Genomic DNA, 21,194 nt, shown 5'->3' with positions numbered 1-21,194 from the left:
GAACAAAGTGACAAACGCACGTCACTATGGATCACGCTTGTCAGGTATCTCCAAAGATTAGTTACTATCACATGATTGTTTTGTTTTGTTTTGGATTGGGATAGAAGATAAAATACAACTATTTTAGGTTTTAGATTTTTTATTTGTAAAAACCCCCTAACACATTAACTCTAAAGCTGGGATACAACTGTACTTACCTGAGAAAGATTTACTAGTTAGAGAAAGTTAGTTTAAATCCATTTTAGTCAGATGATGTGGGAAATCGGAATGTCAACTTCTTTTTCCTTCCACCCTAACTGCACCTTTTTAAAAGTTCATTTATAATAGAATGTACCCAAAGTCATACATTGGATTTATTATAAATAATTGTACTGTCATATAACCTCTTTCAAGGCCGAGAAAGGATGCATTCCATTTGGAGAATTTACCCCATCAAACCAGAACAAAACAATTAAATATTATCTTCCACATAAGGTCTCAAACAATCACACAACAACTCTAAGCTAGCCAGACTAGTTGTGGCGTAATGAAATGAGAAACTGGTGGTCATTGGCAGGTAGGCGCACAGGTCAGAGACAACACTCTTAGACACTACATTATTCAAAAGTTAAATAACAATGAAAGTGTTTTTGGAGTTTTCTAAAAAGGTAAACCATTAACTTGGGACTTTAGTAAAACTACGACACACGTTAACATCATTCAGAACTGCAAGGTGCAAGCCACTTGGAAAAGAAAAGAAGGTCCCAGTGTGTTGTTAAGGCCTGCAAAAGTTCTGAGCTCAAAGGGCTGACCCTGTTGCCTTTGGCTAGGCTTCAAATGAAAACCTACCATGAAGCAGCTGTTTATCCCTAACCATTTTCTCCATGCAGATGCTGAAATAAATTGGCATCAAATGGCTGCCTACTTCAGCTCTCTTAAATATCAACTTCATCTGGCTTTCAAAAATGGAAAATTGTCAAATCCTAAGTAGCACAGATAATGAAATAGGCCTAGCCCAGGGTTCTGGTTCCATGTCTTGTCACCTTTTAATCAGCTGCCTGGAAAAAGCCACTCGACTTGTCCAAACAAGGGTGGATAAAATGTGAAGGGAGGCAATGCTGGTCACTCAGCCTTCTTCCAGGTCGAAGTCCCAGCTGGGCGCAGCGGCTTACGCCTGTAATCCCAGCACTTTGGGAGGCCAAGGTAGGCGGATCACTTGAGGTCAGGAGTTCAAGACCAGCATAGCCAACATGGTGAAACCCCACCTCTACCAAAAATTAAAAAATTAGCCAGGTGTGGTGGTATATGCCTGTAATTCCAGCTATTTGGGAGGCTGAGACAGAGAATCGCTTAAACTGGGGAGGCAGTGGTTGCAGTGGGCCAAGATCACCCCACTACACTCTAGCCTGGGCAACAGAGCAAGACTTTGTCTCCAGAAAACAAAAGGCTGGGCGCAGGGGCTCACGCCTGTAATCCCAGCCCTTTGGGAGGCCGAGGCGGGTGGATCACGAGGTCAGGAGTTCAAGACTAGCCTGGCCAAAACGGTGAAACCCCATCTCTACTAAAAATACAAAAAATAAGCCAGGCGCAGTGGCAGGCGCCTGTAATCCCAGCTACTCAGGAGGTTGAGGCAAGAGAATCGCTTGAATTCGGAGGTAGGAGGTTGCAGTGAGCCGAGATCGCACCACTACACTCCAGCCTGGGAGACAGAGTGAGACTCTGTCTCAAAAAAAACAAAAACAAAAACAAAAAAACATAAACAAACAAAGTCCCTGAGCTCTCCGGGGTACTCTTCCCCAATGGAAACCACTCCCCTCGTGTCAGCAGGGTGCCTTCCTTTGTCTCATAATCAGAGATAAACTTCTACTAAAATAATATTCACTTAATTTATACAAAATGTTAGGTACTCATGGCGGTTGACTAGAATGAAGGATGAAAGTTCCTAACACACTTCCCTGCTGAGTCAGGCAATATGACCTTGACCATGTCACTCCCGGATATCAGATATCCAGCAGCTTGGCCCCTCACCCCCAATCACCTGGAAAGAAGGGGTCTGGAATTACAACTCTGCTAGAAGGGAAGAGAACAAGGCAGAAGAGCCAATGTTGCCTCTCCTGATATAACACCTGTACACAACTACAGTCTGTCCTCTAGATCTGTGGGTTCTGCATCCATGGATTCAACCAACCTTGTACCAAAAATATTCAGGGAAAAAAACTGCATCCGTATTAAACATATACAGACTTTTTTTTCTGCTTATTATTCCCTAAACATTATAATGCTACTACTTAGGTAGCATTTACATTGCACTAAGTATCATTAAGTAATCTAGAGATGATTTGATATATGTGGGAAGATTACATCGGTTATATGCAAATACTATGCCATTTTATATAAAGGACTTCAGCATTTGTGGATGTGGTGTCCCCAGAGGTCCTGGAACTAATCCGCCATGAATACTGACGGACGAGTGCACTGGAATTTATCTGGGCATCCATCTCTGAAGGTTTCCTATGAGTTTTTCATGGCTTCGCAGGGGCATATACCAATGATATGGGGCCTTCAGGTTCCTCATGGGCCGGGTGAGACACAAGCTGAGCATCAAAGAGCATGGGGGACCAAGAAGTGAGCTTCCATGTTCCTTGGCTTCCTGACCAATAAGCACCTCCACCCACTCTGTTCCTGGCCCCCTTGAACCTACATGATGCCTGCCCTAGTAACCCAGCAACACACTCCCAGTGCCAGCAAGCAAGCATTCAAACAAACTGCCACTTACCAACACCATCATGTCTTCACTTCAAATCCTGGAAGATTATTATTAGACCTTCCTAAAACGTACACACTTTTAAAATCACTAACCGTTGCCTTTAATCTATGTATCGAAACTTTATCTCTCTTAAAATTTTGGACCCTTTCCTATCAGAGGAAACATCTGAGAGCATTCTGAGTCAAAAATACTAAGAAGAAAAATGTCACATTCAGCACAGTCCTATAAGGATGCAGAAATCCACCGGTGGCCTGTGGTTCCCATTTCCGAAGAAAAAACATGCCAGAAAGTCTCTCCCCTTCTATGAGCCACACAGGGTTGCCATTATTCTTAGGACTAACTCCGGCAATTCGCAGTAAACCAGCCAAGAGACGCACTTGGACTGTCAGGACTTACGAAAACTTCTTACTTCAATGAAAATGCCTATGGATTTTACGCCGAAAGGGCAATGTTCTAAACGTGAGTTATTAGCTTCCAATGACCATCCAAACCAAGGTAAAATATTTAATGCTCCATTTCATTTGTTTTGTTTAAAACTGACCTTGTGCTTGAAAATTTTGGCTGCTGTGCTCATTACTGCTGAGCCACAAAGAATGCAAAAACAAGAGCAGTTTTATTTTGATGAGCGGCAGCCATTATATCCTAAGTGTTCATCTTCACCACAAGCCATTATTTATTGAGGGCCTAATACATACATATTCTTTCAAGTTGCTTTACATATATTGATCCACTCAGTCTAGTCTATCAGCATGCATTTACTGAGTGCCTTCTAAGTGTCATGCATCAACCTGGGCATTAGAAATAAAAAGTGAGGAGCAAGTCCAAGGTAATGGCCCCATGGAGAAAACAGATCATCAAATAAGCAGTTATTATGCAATGTGGTAAATGCTGTGATGGAGAAAACAGGTTAATAAAAATAATATATTAGAGGCCAGGCACAGTGTCTCTGCCCTATAATCTCAGAGCTTTGGAAGGCCGAGGTGGGAGGGCTGCTTGAGCCCAGGAGTTCAAGGTTACAGTGAGCTATGATAATGCCACTGCACTCCAGCCTGGGGAACAGAGTTAAGACCCTGTCTCAAAAACATATATATATATAAAATATATTACATATATACAAATACATATATTTTAGACACATGACATTTAGTAGGTGTTCAGTAAATGCGTATCTATAGACTAGAAAGACAGACAGATATTAGCCAGTGACTGCATGACAGAAGTTTAAAGTCACATCTGCAATTCTCACAACACCCTACCAGGGTCGGTGTCTCCCCACTTTCCAAATGAGCACACTGCCTCTCTAACAGCATCAGCCTCTGCATCATCGTTTGAATCTTACATCCCCATTCTGGTCTCAAAATTGCACCTGCCAAACTGCATTAGCTCATTTAGGCATGCATTAATCCTGATATTGATCAATCTGTAGGAAGTCTATGGCACAGTGCACACTGTGGGGAGAAAGTACCACAACAACTCCACACCACAGGGCATACCCCAAAAGAAATCCACAAGCTGGCTGCAAAGAGCAATACAAGACTAATAAATGTAAAACAGGATGGAACATGTCACTGGGCAGTCTATGGTCATGGACAAAGAGAGTCTCAGAGAAGTCACTTGACTTAAAAAGGGGAAACTCATTGTAGAAGGATTCATTAAGGAAGTAGGACTTAGGTCTTAAGATCATATAAGGTCAGATGGTGCAACAGGAAAGAAGGCCAGTCCCTCAGGAAAGCAGTGTACACAGAGAGGTGCCCAGGAGGCTCGCAGGTTAGGCTGAACGACGGCCAAGGATGTAACTAGAGCCCGACAATGTGGCAAGTCAGCCCGCAGCTGCCCAAGGTGCCAACTGATAAGAGATGCTAGGGCATCCTGGGGCATTAAAACAACCCAGTATAATAGCAGATGAAGAAAACTGCATTTATAAGAACTCCTCCCAGAGACTATTACACATAATAGAAGCAGTTCTTTGTTCCACCTCCTGGGACAGAGGGTGAGACCCTAAAGGGCTCCAGGAGCCAAACTGAAGGCCACCGAACACTCTTCTAAACATAACACGTGCATCTGCTGCAGGGACTTGCTTCTGTTTGGAGGGTGTGCCAGCTCAAAGCCAGGGCTGCGTTATTCAGAATCATAGTGGAGGCTGAATGCTGTCAGCAACTCTTCTCCTCCTGACCCTTTTCCTATAAGGCATCCCCTACCAAAGGTGGTAAACAGAAACTTAAAGAATATTGAGTTGCCAGCCAAGTTATTAGCTTGCCTGAGGCACCCACATGTCTCAATCAGTCTACAGGTAATATCTATACTTGTTTAACTCTCTACTGCTGATAAACTACTTTTACAAGTTAGATTACTTGATTTTTACAACACCCATGAAATAAGCACTAGATCTCTCTCTCATAGAGGAAAATCCTGAGTGTCAGAGTGGGTAAATGGCCTGGTTCAAGAAAACTAGTAAGTTGCAGAGCCAGGTTTTGGACCAGGGTATCTGTCCAGTGGTCCATCTACTCTCTTACTGCTGCAGATGGACTGCTGCAGATGGACTGCTGCAATAGTTGTAATACTTTATAAAGTTCCTGACAGTTGACAGAGAGCTTTTACAGAAGTCTTAGGCAGTACACACAAATACGCACATTTTCAGTTTTCCTAAAAATAAAATAATATTAACAATAATACTGTACTCTACTTCCTCAAAATCCCATCTTTCCTCCTGGCTATGTACTGTGTCTCACTACACTTATAAGGTAAGTGAATCGTTGTTATTTAGATGACTGCTAAAGATATGTAAGTACAGTCTTTTCTTTTTTTTGAGACAGAGTCTCACTGTGTCACCCAGGCTGGAGTGCAAGCCACACGATCTCCGATCACTGCAACCTCCGCCTCCCAGGTTCAAGCGATTCGGTGCCTCAGCCTCCCAAATAGCTGGGACTATAGGCGTGCGCCCCCAAGCCCGCTAATTTTTTTTTGTATTTTTTATAGAGACATTGTTTCACTATGTTAGCCAGGCTGGTCTTAAACTCCTGAACTCGTGATCCGCCCACCTCGGCCTCCCAAAGTGCTGGGATTACAGGTGTAAGCCACCGCGCCTGGCCAAATAAAAGTCTTAAATCTCAGATACTGGTCTGCTAGTAACTCACTGCTTAGAATGACCTTGCATTTGTGCCACATATCTGCCCATTTCCATTTTCCTGCTACCAAACTCCTGCCTCCACTTCCAATCTTCCCTCAGTGACACGTGATGTCATATAAGCAGCATCTTCCTACATGTCCATCTTACATCAGGACTTGTTTTCAGGAAGTGGCTACATCAAATCACAGGACTTGGAACAATTTTCCAAAACCCAATCATTCACTCATTTTTTGGCAAAAACAATAGCAGTTATACAGGATAGATGAGTCTGTACATTTCATTTTTAAAAACTTCAGACTTCCAGGTTTTCAGAGAATTTCTTTAAAATTCCTAGGTCACATAAATTATTTAATAAACAATTTGTCAGTTTACCTTGCATAGTGGACAGAACGTTATACAAAGACATATACACGGAGCAAATCAATGTGCTAGTGACAAATAAGCAAACCACCTCACTCCCCTCATCATCACGCCCACGAAATAAAGATCACAAACTCCCTTCGCCAACCACAGGGAGGCCTCTTTTTCTATTTCTTTCTCATAACACATAATTGTATCAAAAAATCATAATGAAAATAAGGTCATTATACTTAATCCATAATACAATAATCTCAACTAATTCCAGTCATTTCTCTAACAACACTTAAATGATTAGGCCGCACTACGCAAATCAAATTAAAATTTCGTTTTTTGCTTTTTTCTTCCAGTCCCAAAGGAAAACTCCAAATACCACTCATCTTGCTGAAAACCACAGGAAAGTTATTTAATTCCAGTTAAACCAAGTATTTCAACCACACACTCTTAAACTTCAATCTTAAACATATCCATGAAATGTGATTTCTGAAGAGCTTTCCTTATTTACTTACCAGATCATCAATATACAGAGAGCTCTTCCTAAGCACAGGCCCTCATCGATGTTTTCAGTCAATACTAAATATTTAGAGAAATACTCTGCCACAGTAACTTTTTAAAAAATTCTACACTATCGTTTGAATTAAAAAAAATTTAGTTAAGCTTAGTTTCCATAATTCTCATTAGGTAATCTAGGATGTGGGTGTTTTTAAATTTCCTTTTCATGGAGAAAAAGGAAGCTTTGTATCAGGACATCAGATGTATATGGGAAAATACATATTTCAATGCACATATAAGTAAATACATATTTTGTTTGTTTAAATATCCTTTTGCCTACTCCACTCCCAATGCAAATACACCACAAATTCCATAAATTCAGTTTTAAACGTAGGTATGAAAACTAGGTTTTCTACTAAAGTTGACCAGAGCCCAAAACACTCTGTCTAATACACAGTCAAAGGAAACAGCAATCAGCCCTTAGATGCCCTGAAAGAAACCATTCTTTGTTTACCTAGAAACTGAAAGATTTTACACTAAGAATCACAGCTGCTACGGCAATGGAGGTATGCTCTGAATCCAGATAGCCATATTAGACTCTCATTGATTTGTTAAAAATTTAACATTGTAAATGAAACCAAAGCAACCACCAACACAACCATATAATTAAATTCCTGGTTGGAAGAAGTTTCAAAATCCAAGCCCAACATCAACATCTGGCAAGTCTCCATTTACCATCTACCAATACTTGCTCACGTTACACTGAAAATTTAGATAGAGGAAAAAGTACTAAGATTTTTAAAACCTATTAGTTAGTTTGTACTCTCCGTTTAAATCACACGTAAAAGCTAACTCCAGTTGCAATTATAATCTTAGTGTTTGTCCTGTTGTCACAGAGGGGCAAGGGCTGGCAAGAGTTAGTGCAGACAATGAAATCTGTTTTTGTCCAGGGAACTTGATCAATATACTGTGCATCACAATCTAGCCCTGAACGGCTGCCTCTCCTCCACCCCCAGGCCCTTGGATCAGGCAGTTTATCGCTGGGTTAGTAACTCTTTTCTCTATGATTTGCGCATCTCCAGAAAGGGCGAAGGAGACATCTGATTCGAACTGCATTTGTTTACCACCCAACGGCCCCATCGTTATGCATCTCCACAATCCAGGAGGGTACGTTTCTGGGACCCCCTTTACCTGCCAAGTTCCTCGCCGGTGTCGTAGTAATCATCCACGTTTTCTTGCCTGAACACGGTCATGATAAACTGTCACGCCTCACCAAAGCCCAGCGCACTTCAGCTCCGCTTCCCAAACCATCACCACCGCTCCTGCGCCTCCGTGGCCCCCTCATGCATCAGTCTCCAGTCCTTTTGGGAAAAAAAATAAAAAAGGCAATAATAATAGTAAAATGGCAACCGCAAAAGGAAGTAGACCTCCCCGGCGCTAAGACCCGCTCGCGGAAGACCGGGTCTCCGAAGCTGCCCCTCCTCGCGGGGTGGAGAGGAGCACCCTTTGTTAAAGCTGGGCGGTCAGAGACGCCCCCGACCCCTCAGCCTCGTGCGCGCGTGGGGCTAGGCACCACGGCACCCCGAGGTCCGCGTCCCCGAACGCTGGGCGGTCTGTTCGGATCAGAACCGGCTCCGGAAGTGACCGGCCTCTCCGCCTCCCCTTTCTCTGCACACACGCCCACCCAGCTTTCCCACCTCCAGGGACGCAGCGGAAGAATGAAGCCCTCGCCCAGACGGAACGCGCCTCGCTGGAAGCATCTCTCTCCAGCCTGCGGCAACGGTGGCACCCCCGCGCCACCTCTCGGCTCCCGCGCCTCTCCTGCCACCGTGGCCACCCTCTCCCCTTCCCCGAGCGAGGCAGTCCCCAGAGCCACATTCCTAGCGACTCCCTCTCCGTTACCCGGCCGACCCGGCGTGCGGCCGCCCGGGGGAGCAAGGGAGGGAAGGGAGCGGCCCACCGAGGCGCAGCCGTCCGCTCCAGATCCCCGCGCCCCGACACAAAGCGCCTGGTCGGGCCGGCGCCACCTGTTCTCACCCGGCCCGCGGGGCTGGGGAAGCCTCCCGGCTGCGATCGCACTTCTCCCCGAAGCCAAGTTTCCCTCCGCCTTGGCCTTCCCTGTTGCTCGAGGCACTGCCCGGGCAAACCCCACCGCGCTCTGGCCAGGAAAGCAAAAGCTGGCGCCGGGGGCCAGGGGGACCGGGGAGCCGCGCCTGGCCACTCACCCGGGCGCCTGGGAGCTCCCCGGGTCCCTTCGGAGCGCTGTCGGAGGCCGACCATAGGCGCCAGCGCCGGAGACAAGCGGGGCGGCGGCGGGAACACAGCTAGAGAGGGAGTCGGGGGTGCAGATCCCACGCAGCCGCCCAGGCGCCGGCACCAGACTCTGCCGCCGGGAGGGTCGCCGAGTCCCCTCCGCGGAGGGAACAAAGTCCCTGGCGTTGGCTCGGCCGGGTCTCCTGCCCGGGCTCTGGAGCAGCCTCGCGCCTCCTTGCCGCCTTTTGGGCGGAGGGCGGCCGGCAGGCGGCCAATGGGGACCCTGCAAGCGGGCTGGCTGCGCGGCCCACCCACCTCCGAGCTGCCCTGCCTGGCCGGCGCTGCGGGTTCTGCGCGGCGCTCGCTGCTCCTCCCAGCTCCGCGCTCCGGGCTCGCTGGCGCGCTCTACCGCGCACACCCCGCACACACCCACTCGCCCCACACCCACGCCGGCCTGGAAGCCAGTGCGGGCGCCCCACCTGTGACACACTGCGAAGCTGCCCTCTGCCTGGGTTCTAGGGAAACACGGTTCTTTCGCCCCGACATGTATACTGGGATCCCAGCTTGTGCCGGGCACGGTGCTCGGTATGGGAAAATCACAGAACAAAACAGGTTTTAAAAATCCCTGCCCTCCAGAAACCTGCATTCTGGTGGGACAGATAGAAAATAAATATGTAAGCTAATTAATAAGGTAATCTTGGAGGATCAGTCCTATGTTTACCACAAAACAGGTTACTGGAATAGAGAATGGCAGGAAGGGAGTGGACCTCATTAGACTGGGTTCTCTGCCGGACTGGTGTTGGAGCCGAGGTTTGAAAGCAAAAAGGTTTGCAATCCGAAGGAAGGTCTCCCAGACCCAAAGAAGCAACAGAGACGAAGAGTTTATTTGTGCTATCCAATATGCTGTTGGCTATTGTTGAGATTAAATGTAGCTAGTCCCAAATTAATTGTGCTATAAGTGTAAAATACACGTTAGACTCCAAGACAGTGTGGATAGGAGAATGAAAAATATGTCATGAATATTTTTCTATTCATTACACGTTCCAATGATAGTATTTTGGATACATTGGGTTAAATAAAATATATTACTAAAATTAATTTCACCTGTTTCCTTTTTTTTTTTTTTTTTTTTTTTTTTTGAGAGGGAGTCTCGCTCTATCACCACGCTGAAGTGTTGTGGCGCTATCTCGGCTTACTGCAACCTCCACCTCCAGGGTTCAAGCTATTCTCCTGCCTTAGCCTCCCCAGTAGCTGGGACTACAGTCACGCATCACCATGCCCAGCTAATTTTTGTATTTTTAGTAGAGACGGGGTTTCACTGTGTTGGCCAGGAGGGCCTCCATCTCTTGACCTTGTGATCCGGCCGTCTCAGCCTCCCAAAGTGCTGTGGTTACAGGCGTGAGCTACCACGCCCGGCCCCATCTGTTTACTTTTTAAAAAGTGGCTACTAGAAAATATAACAGTACCTATGTGGCTTGCATGAGATTTCTGAGGACTGTTCTGGTCTACACAAAGATCCCATATCCACTGGAGACCTCTGTCCACTTTCTCTACTTCCCACCCCATGCTCCCACCTAATGTTTGGGTGGGGACGAAGAAGGGTTGATTCCCCACATCCCACTGCTGGTGAGCCCCAAACGGAGAAAAACTCCTAAAGGGAAATCGATTTTACTGCCTAGAATGATGAAAACTGACAGATGAAGAGATTTCCCATCCACACCATTGTTCAAATCCCCAGGCTTTCTAAACTGAGTTGGTTCAGATCTCTGTGGTTCAACAGAAATTTTCAACTGTGAAGATTTTGGCCTCTTGAAAACAAGGTAAAACAAAACAAAAGAATGCCCCTCAAGCCTTATGGCAAATCCAAATCCTAGTCTTTTTTTTTTTTTTTTTTTTTTGAGACAGAGTTTTGCTCTTGTGGCCTAGGCTGGAGTGCAGTTGTGAAATCTCGGCTCACTGCAAACTCCTCCTCCCGGGTTCAAGCAATTCTCCTGCCTCAAGCTACCCAGTAGCTGGGATTACAGGCATGTGACTACGCCCGGCTAATTTTGTATTTTTAGTAGAGACGTGATTTCACCACATTGGGCAGGCTGGTCTCAAACTCCTGACCTCAGGTGATCCTCCTCCCGGCTCGGCCCCCCAAAGTGCTGGGATTACAGGTGTGAACCACTGTGCCCGGCCAAATCCTAGTCTTAAATAACATTGCATTAATGACCCACAGGAAAGGCACACAGGAATCAAGAGGAAGTTCCCATATTGGGAGATCGTATTAGCTTAAGCAGTGGGCTTGATAATTAATACAAAAGGATCTTGAGAGGTAAGAAATGCAGTCAAAAATAACAACAAAAATAAGAATGATTCATCTGGGAAAATGCAAATGAATACATCTGTTGGGAGAAAAAAATTAAAACACAGATGTTTGGGATAAACTTGGAAGGTGTTTATGGATGACCGCCATATGGGTAATATTTATTTTCTGCAAAACAAAAAAAAATACGTGTTTCAAGGCAATTAAAAGGATTGAATCTATTTGGCAGCTAGAATGTCTTAATTACCATAATGGACAACGATGTTCACTGGAGATTATCTGGAGTAGTGAGAAAGAGCATGAAATTTGGAGTCACAAAATTAGATCTAGTATTGGTGGAACCATTTAACAGGTTAATAATCTTGGATGAGTCACTAACACCCGAGCTTCACGTGTGCACCAATTTAGACAAGCGTTTTAGAAAGGGGAAATGTGAGCCAGGCACGGTGGCTCACGCCTGTAATCCCAGCACTTGGGGAGGCCGAGGCGAGCAGATCATGAGGTCATGAGATCGAGACCATCCTGGCTAACACAGTGAAACCCCGTCTCTACTAAAAATACAAAAAATTAGCTGGACGTGGTGGTGGGCACCTGTAGTCCCAGCTACTTGAGAGGCTGAGGCAGGAGAATGGCCTGAACTCAGCTTGCAGTGAGCCATTGTACTCCAGCCTGGGCAACAGAGTGAGACTCCGTCTCAAAAAAAAAAAAGAAAAAAAGAAAAAAGAAAGGGGAAATGTAGTCATTTAAAAACATATTCACAAATACTTTTACACTCTCCCAATCAAGAGGTGAAGTCTAATTCCCCTCTCAAATATGCACCAACCCTATCTGCTTGCTTCTAAGAAAAAGTAGTGGCAGTGGCACAGTGTAATTTATTTCCAAGGTTAGGTCATAAGGCATTAGAGCTTCTGCCTGCTTGCTTCTCTCTCTCTCTCTCTCTCTCTCTCTCTCTCTCTCTCTCTCTCTCTCTCTTCCTCTCTCTCTCTCTCTTTCCCTCCCTCCCTCTCCCCCTCCACCCACTCTAAACCCTTCAGCTGTCATGATTACCCTAGGGCTGCCGTGTAGAGACATGTGACAAGACCACAGAAAGAACGAGAGATGCCCAAAGAAGCCAGCTGTCCAGCCCCACCCTCACTCGCAGCTGTTTTTATCTTCCAGTTCAAGTTCTGTGAGCAAAATCAATGACTTTTAATGTTTTAAGTCATTACTTCAGGGTGGTTTGTTATGTAGCCAAAGATTATCTTCTTAAAAAGAAAAATTAAGAAAACTTAACTCTTAACACATACTTGGTTCCAGACAGACTAAATTATTCTCTCAATTAATCTTTAAATAAATTAGTGAGTTTTTTATTTAATAGATAAATAAATTAGTGATTTTTCCACTTTATATGTAAAAGTCTCAGTTTCATCACTTGTGAAATGAGGATGATTATAGACTCTTAAATATTCCTCGGGTTTATTGGGGCAATCTAAAGAGATAATGCATGAAACAGGACTTTGTACATTATAAAATACAGCAGAATGTTGGATATTTTATTTTCTATCATGTACCAGCAAAAAAGACTCAGAGAGGCATCTCACACATAGAAGGCAACAATATAAGAAGCCACAAATTATGAGATGCCAGTTGAGAAGGACTTCTATAAAAATAATTGATTATGATATGGACTATGGATTATAATTATAATAATCATGGTGATAATATTTTAAACAAACCCAAGTGTTGATTTTAGAACATTATTTTACAGCCGTATTGGGATAAAATAACTGTTGCTGTAAAACCCAACAGATCTCAGAGGTTTAACACGTTAAAAATGTGTTACTTGCTCTGAGTACAAAGGTTTGCAGGGTGTAGACAGAGATCAGTTCCACAGCAGCCATTCAGAAACCCAGGTTTCTGCCATCTAATGAATCCATGCTCCTCCAGTGTAAGTTCCTCAGTTGATCCTTTCCATCTTTTGGCTGATGAGAAGAGACAATACAAGGAGGATTGCACTGAAGGTTTATGTAGGAGGTCAGACTTGAAGTCTGAGACAACCATTTTCTTGCAAGATATTCTCAGCTCAAAGTGGACCATATTAATTCAGTTCCACCTTTTGGTTGGTTTTTTGTAACATGGCTTTGGTTTTATCAAGGGCTAATATTTTTAAGAATGTTTCTGCATTGTGGTTTCACTGTGAAAGATTCTGTCCATTATGCAGTTGAGAGCCTCTGATAGAGGCAGCCACGTGACTGATCCCAGTTCCTCCCGGCATTGAGTGCTAAAAGTATTCATTTCTTCTCACCAAATCATATTTTCTTTTATCAGACAAAAGCATAGAGCTCATTCTGTTTCTCATTTTGCCTTAGATTCTCCAGAAAGCATGTGGCAGGCTCAGAAAGCACAAACCTCCATCTAATGCCCAATTTACCATCTTCTCTGATCTCATCCATAAGCATTTCTTGAGTGTCTAGTGTCCACCAGATGTTAGGGATGCAGATATAAGAGAAACATTCTCTGTCCTCAGGTAACTCAGCCTGATGAGGGAGACGGATCAACAAATAGACCTGTGATTGTGCTAAATATAATCCATTCGTCGCTCTACATCTAATCTACTCTCTGAGCCGTAAGATTATTTTAACGCGTTCCTTGTCCTCTGGTTGCTGGTAGGTTTAGCCAATGGGGCACCTGACATGAGATGAAGGAGAAGGAAGGAGAGTGAAGCCAAGATAGTCATTTATCTGCTCTCCTCCCTGCAAGATTGCCTCAGTTCACAGCCAAACACATGTTGCTGCTCTTCACCACATCCCCTATTTTACACAGTTTTCTCTTTCTGGGTTTTGGTAACCACTGTCTCTCCTCTGTCTCTTCGAGCCTAGGGTTGGTGCCAGCTCTGCTATTACTAATTTGGGTTCCTGCTCCATTCCTTATGGTCCCCCTGCACCTCTCCCATACCTCCCTGAATCGTCCTAATTTGAGCATTCCACCTCTGTCCTCTGGACCCCTAAGTGACAGCACAATGAGAGGGGAGTCTCAGAAGATGATGAAAACAAGCAGGCAGGGTGCTTAATTCAGATAAGGGCCGGCGGAGGGTGAGGGTGGAGGGAAGGCTGGAATTTCAGGGAAGTTTCCTAGAGAAGCTGACATCTCATGAAAAATTTGAAAAGAGATTAAGAGTAAGCAAGATGAAATGGTGGACATTTGGGGTGGTGGGTTGTGGGACAGTGGGGGTTGAAAAGGAGGGCATCTAGGCAGAGGAAAACAGCAAGGGTACAATCCTGGATATGAGAAAGACTATGACTCATTCACGCATCTGTAGGTAATCACAGCCAAGGCAAGGAAATGGCAAGAGGCAAGAGTGGAGAGGAGAAGGGTCTCTTCCATCATGCCCAGAACTCGGATGAGATGGAGGGGTGAACCAAGGTAGAGCTTGAAGATCCTTGTCCATCATGCTCAGCATGTGGCTGTATCACTCTGAAGATAGCTAATTAGTGCTAATTTAGCACAAATGGTGGGTATAGAAAAATAATGAGATGCTTTAAGGAGGTAGAAATCACAGGACCTGGGATCTCAGTACCCGAGGCAAAAAACAGAGTCAGGGTGACACCCCAAGTTTTGGTTGAGTGATTAGATACATCTTACTGCCATGTAGGCTGAAATACAGATATACATGCAGTTTGGGGAGAGAAGATGAGGTCAGTCTTAGGATTATGAAGATTGAGGTACCCATGGGGCATCTAGATGATGTCCAGGAGATGTCTGGGAGATGGGTGATGGGTACCTGAGGGATGGGGAGAAAGTGAGTCTGGCGTATACTCCAGGGGGGCTGCAGGCATAGAAGGGGGTGAGGCCACCTAAGGACAGGGTGTGCAGGATTGAAAAGGAGAGCACTAGTGGCAGAACCTTGGAACAGTAGCATATGAACCCAAGCAAATACAGAGGGGCAAGAATGCCTGGCCAGTAGCTGGAGCTTGCCAGTTGATATGACGAGCAGCTAAAGGGTTTTGTTTTGTTCATTTGTTTCTTGGGCAGAGAACAGGTGGAGCCAGAATGGGCATCATCAATGGTGGTGAATTAAGACTTCCTGCATGTGGAATGCCTCATTATGCTTCCGGCATACAGTATTTATTGCATCATGAAGATTTGCTGTCTTCTTGGTCTGGTAGGTCCCTAACTTCCTTATCTATGCTTAACACATCCTATGAGTTTCCTCCATCCTATTTTTCTTCTTTTTCAGAGCAGAAATGAATATTCACAAACAAAATAGCAAATGCACATTACTCACTTCCTGCTGAACTGTGAGTGATTTGCAGTACCTCTCAGATACCTTCTCCCAAGATTTCTCCAGTCTCCCAGCCCTTTTGCAGTGCAAGGTTTTAAGGATGAGGGGCTTCACATTACCTGCCTGGCCATCTGAACTAGGAGTTTGTGAGCCCAGGTTTACAGTGCCATCACCTGGGGTTTTGCCCATCCTTCTTCTCTAGCCCTACTTTCCCTCTGACTCAGGTTTTTCCGCCCCCCGCCCCATTTTCATGTATTGTGCCCTGTGGTATTGAATGCATTAAATTCTTTGTAAAAACAGGCAGTGTGCAAATAAGCACTTAAAAGTCACTGACCAGTGATCTGGCATTACAGGTTTACTTTTGCCTTTAGCCTAATTTATTTTATGCCTGGACCAATTTCGTTTAGGTTCTGTCACTACCTGAAGCAAAAGATTGGTAACACTAAAGAGCAGTTGCAAAGCTCAAGGCTTGGAATGTCAATTAGGTTCCTAACTGAATGTCATGGAGGTGCCTCGCGGTAGTGTATGCGTCACTCATTTTGCCAACATGTGCGAATTTAGCTTTTGTATATATAACACGTACACTTTTCTTCCCACACGACTCACTGGCTATTGAGTTTTATTTTATTTTATTTTATTTTTAAAGACGAAGTCTTGCTCTGTCACCCAGGCTGGAGTGCAGTGGAGCGATCTCGCCTCACTGCAAGCTCCGCCTCCCGGGTTCACGCCATTCTCCTGGCTCAGCCTCCCGAGTAGCTGGGACTACAGGCGCCCACCACCGTGCCCGGCTGTTTTTTTTTTATTTTTTATTTTTAGTAGAGACGGGGTTTCACCGTGGTCTCGATCTCCTGACTTTGTGATCCGCCCGCCTCGGCCTCCCAAAGTGCTGGGATTACAGGCGTGAGCCACCGCGCCCGGCTGGCTATTGAGATTTTACGCAGTTAGCTACCAGGTTCTACAGCATTTCCCTGTAAGAATATTTGAATATATTAGTTGACCCCAAAATAATGGCAAAAACCACAATCACTTTTGTACCAACCTAATAATTGAAAAGAAGAATAAAATATTCAAAAGAGTTTCTTTCTGTTTTGTCAAATAAACGTCAAGCAAGACGGAAAAATGTCATCCAGAAAGAAGCAGTCAGCACTATTCATCCATTAGGAATGGATGTACCAATCATAATTACAGATAAAATCTGAACTTATATTCTCATTGATTTACTTTCTATTGCTTCTAATTTTTTTCTCTTCTGATGACTAATGAACCGCTTTCAAACCATCCAACTTAACACCATTGATTTCTATTTATTTTCCTTTCAGCAAAAATTATGGTAAAAATATTTTCAGTCAGTATCAAAATTCATCTTTTTGGGTTGGATAGGTATTAAATATTACAGAAGATTCAATATCAATGAAAGCCTCTAGGTTTCCTGGCATGGTTTCATGAAATAAAAGTCCCATTACTCAAGCCAGTGAAGTGATTTACAGCCTTATTCATAGCACTTTGGTAGGATTTATAGAAACGTTGCTTGTAAAAAAAGACAAACTTGCCATAAATTTTTCCAAAAGGTTCTGTCAGTTTGAAGATTTGCAAAGGCAGCAATAATCTTTGATCCATTCAATGCTGTATTCACATGCCAAGAGCTCTAAATGTACACACTTATAAAATTGGTGCCTTCTGTTTATATAGACTTAATATGTCCAAATATACTCTTTTTTGGCAACCATGTCAAAATATGGGTGCAATTTAATGTGTCGATTAAGCATTTTATATCATTTTCTTTTTTTTTTAATGTTTTTGACAATGTCTCTTACTCTGTCACCCAAGCTAGAGTGCAGTGACGTGATCACAGCCCATTGTAGCCTCAACTTCCCAAGCTCAAGCAATCCTTTCTCCTCAGTCTCTCAAGTAGCTGGGACTAGAGGTATGCGCCACCACACCTGGCTAATTTTTCTTTTTCTTTTTTTTAATAGAGATGAGGTCTCTCTGTGTTACCCAGGATGGTCTTGAGCTCTTGGGCTCAAGTGATCCTCCTGCTTTGGTCTCCCGAAGTGCTAGGATTACAGGTGTGAGCCGACACCGGGCCTCATTTCATTATTTATCGAGTAATAAGGATGGCAGTGAAAAAGACCCAGGGATTTACGACGTAGAAGCACTGCGATCACACGTTGTATTTCTTCTTCTTCTTCTTCTTCTTTTTTTTTTTTGAGACGGAGTCTTGCTCTGTCGCCCAGGCTGGAGTGTGCAGTGGCTGGATCTCAGCTCACTGCAAGCTCCGCCTCCCGGGTTCACGCCAGTTCTCCTGCCTCAGCCTCCCAAGTAGCTGGGACTACAGGCGCCCACCACCTCGCCCGGCTAGTTTTTTGTATTTTTTTAGTACAGACGGGGTTTCACCGTGTAGGCCAGGATGGTCTCGATCTCCTGACCTTGTGATCCGCCCGCCTTGGCCTCCCAAAGTGCTGGGATTACAGACTTGAGCCACCGCGCCCGGGCCACACATTGTATTTCTTTAGAATCCTCTTAAAGAAAGGATCTACTTGGGTTTTGTTTTTGTTTTTGTTTTTTTAATTTCCTGCTTACATTTCCTAGAATAAAGTCAGGAAATGGAGTTCCCTACCTACAACCAATCCCCTAATCCAGGTTATAAGAAAAGGCAAAACAGTTGAACATGCATTGCCTACCTCTTCCGCCCACCCTCACTTCACTCCCTCCCTTCACTCCCCTCCTTTTAGTCTACCTCACCCTCCTAAGCTTTAAAAAACACCCCTACAATCCGATCCAAGCTTTTTGCACGTGTGATTAGTTTTTTGAGTATTAATAGATTATTTCATCTATTGCAAAGTTATATCTTAAATGACGTAAATACATCTTTCAAAAATGTTTCTTGACTTTGGAGTAATTTGATAAGGCATTTGATTATAGGTCACATTATAAGCTTTTGAATAACTTGTAGGCTGGGCGCGGTGGCTCACGCCTGTAATCCCAGCACTTTGGAAGGCCGAGGCAGGTGGATCACGAAGTCAGGAGATTGAGACCATCCTGGCTAACATGTTGAAACCCCATCTCTACTAAAAATACAAAAAATTAGCCGTGTGTGGTAGTGGGCACCTGTAATCCCACCTACTCGGGAGGCTGAGGCAGGAGAATCGCGTGAACCCAGGAGGCAGAGGTTGCAGTGAGCTGAGATCATGCCAATGCATTCCAGCGTGGGTGACAGTGCCAGACTTCATCTCAAAAAAAAAAAAAAAAAAAAAAAAAAAAAAACACTTTTAGGCTCCTTGAGCATTAGAAGTCTATGTCTTTTAGAAATTTGTGTCTTAGAATACCTCAAAAAGTTCTGGAGTATGGGACCAGGAGCACAGGGAATATTTAATTCTGAATTAATTGCTTTTGTTATTATTATTATTATGTGAGACAGAGTTTCACTCCTATTGCCCACACTGGAGGGCAATGGTGCAATCTTGGCTCACTGCAACCTCCACCTCCCAGGTTCAAGTGATTCTCCTGCCTCGACCTCCTGAGTAGCTAGGATTACAGGCATGTGCCACCATGCCCAGCTAATTTTGTATTTTTAGTAAAGTCGGGGTTTCTTCACATTGGTCAGGCTGGTCTCAAACTCCCGACCTCAGGTGATCTGCCCACCTCGGCCTCCCAAAGTGCTGGGCTTACAGGCGTGAGCCAACATGCCTAGCCTTAATTGCTTTTTAGTGTAATGAATTAACTACAATAACGTCCTGATATACAGGTGGTCTTTACTTGTAACCAAAATGCATTTCGGGAAACTTGAGCATTATGCAGTTCCTGGTATAACAGAAAGCTCGTTTCCATTAAAGAATGTTATACTACTGGATTATACTGGAAATAACTGGAAGCTGTACTGCTGACCAAGAATTTGGCATCAAATAAATCATGGCAGTAAACAAAAATATGTCATAAAAGCCAAGGCTCAGCAACTGTAACCTCCTTGGAAATACAAAGCAGTAAGATTATGCTCCAAGAATGATAAAAAGGGGCATAGAGACACTATACATATCCACCATAGCACTTCATTCATCGTTATAGTTGTGTGTGTGTGTGTGTGTGTACAAAATCACATAAAATGCAACTTTATGGTATTATAAATTCTAGTTAAAATAGGATGCCACGTAAAATAAACATCAATTAAATAGTTTGCCAATAATTGTGCTGTCCTTCCTAGAGTTTGGAAGGACTTTTGGGTGGTAATTGGAATGGGCCAGGTCCCTAATATCTGTCCAAGAAAATGTTGAGCTGATTCCCTTTTCTCTCTTAGAAAAGTTCCTTAAAGCAACAAGAGGCTTTCAAGTTCATTGTCACTGTTGGCTGCTCCAAAGGATGGTATGAGGTACTCAGTGTGTTAATTCCTGATATCAATGGTTACTGCACAGAAAAGTGTTTTTTTGAGGATCTCATCTTTGACCAAAAAATCCCCCCTTCACTTTTGCATCTTCAATTTGTTTACAAACACTATTTATTATTAAAAATAAAAAAGGTCCCAGAAAAGAATAAACAAGAACCTTTTCCAGGTCATTGGAAAACCTTGAACCTATGAATAGTCTTACATATTTTTCATACATTTGCTGAGTGAGGCGTATAAGCAAATCCGACCAACCTGAGCTGTTCCCTTAAGACTCTGACAGAAACCACACAGTGGAGGGTAAAGGGTGTTCTGAATCTGGCAGGATGGTGAATAAGAAACTCAAAAACTCTCTAGCTACAGGGTACTAGAAACATATTAGTAACACAGAGCAAGCATCATTTAAATGTACATCTGCCCCTGAAAGAAAGCAAGGAAGAGGCCGGGCACGGTGGCTCACACCTGTAATCCCAGCACTTTGGGAGGTCAAGGCAGGTGGATCACTTCAGGTCAGGAGTTCAAGACCAGCCTGGCCAACATGGTGAAACCCCACCTCTACAAAAATACAAAAGAATTAGCCAAGCATGGTGACACACTCCTGTAATCCCAGCTACTTGGGAGACTGAGACAGGAGAATTGCTTGAACTCAGGGGATGGAGGTTGCAATGAGCTGAGATTGCACCATTGCACTCCAGCCTGGGCGACAGAGTGAGACTTCATGTCAAAAATAAATAAATAAATAAATACAGAAGATACAACCACCTCTGACAGCGTGGGGGATAGGGTTGGGTTGGGTTTTTAATACCCAAGTGAGATAGGAAATGAGACTTTTAGCACTTTTGTCTCCAAAAGACAAAACTTTCAGTAAGAGGTGGCCTTGATGAAAATTCACCCACTTAACAAAAATTGATAACAAAACGCTGATCTGCCACAAAATCCACAAGAATTTATATAACCTCAGACCTCATCCTCACATGGAGTTACATTTAAAATTTATATTTTGGCTGGGCGCGGTGGCTCACGCCTGTAATCCCAGCACTTTGGGAGGCCGAGGCGGGTGGATCACAAGGTCAGGAGATCGAGACCATCCTGGCTAACACGGTGAAACCCCATCTCTACTAAAAATACAAAAAATTAGCCGGGCGTGGTGGCGGGTGCCTGTAGTCCCAGCTACTTGGGAGGCTGAGGCAGGAGAATGGCGTGAACCCGGGAGGTGGAGCTTGCAGTAAGCCGAGATCGCGCCACTGCACTCTAGTCTGGGTGACAGAGTGAGAT

At 44.2% G+C, this 21,194-nt stretch overlaps 1 protein-coding gene across 3 annotated transcripts in view; it reads right to left on the bottom strand.

Moving 5' to 3' along the window:
- Positions 1-9,413, bottom strand: part of DAPK1 (death associated protein kinase 1) — a 209,410-nt gene extending 199,997 nt beyond the window's left edge. The window contains exons 1-2 of one of the 3 annotated variants that reach the window (XM_030920187.1): positions 9,291-9,413; positions 7,914-8,083 (exon numbers count right to left, since the gene is read on the bottom strand). In XM_030920187.1, the coding sequence (XP_030776047.1) occupies positions 7,914-7,975 (62 nt within the window). In that variant the 5' untranslated portion in view covers positions 7,976-8,083; positions 9,291-9,413. Of the gene's footprint in view, positions 1-7,913; positions 8,084-8,419; positions 8,516-8,947 lie in introns of those variants that run through there. The other 2 variants (XM_010377852.2, XM_030920188.1) reach the window with 2 other exon arrangements.
- Positions 9,414-21,194: the final 11,781 nt, after the last annotated feature.

The sequence above is a fragment of the Rhinopithecus roxellana genome, chromosome 16 (genome assembly GCF_007565055.1).
Source record: "Rhinopithecus roxellana isolate Shanxi Qingling chromosome 16, ASM756505v1, whole genome shotgun sequence".
Taxonomy (NCBI): domain Eukaryota; kingdom Metazoa; phylum Chordata; class Mammalia; order Primates; family Cercopithecidae; genus Rhinopithecus; species Rhinopithecus roxellana.
This window is presented reverse-complemented; position numbering and strand designations above follow the sequence as displayed.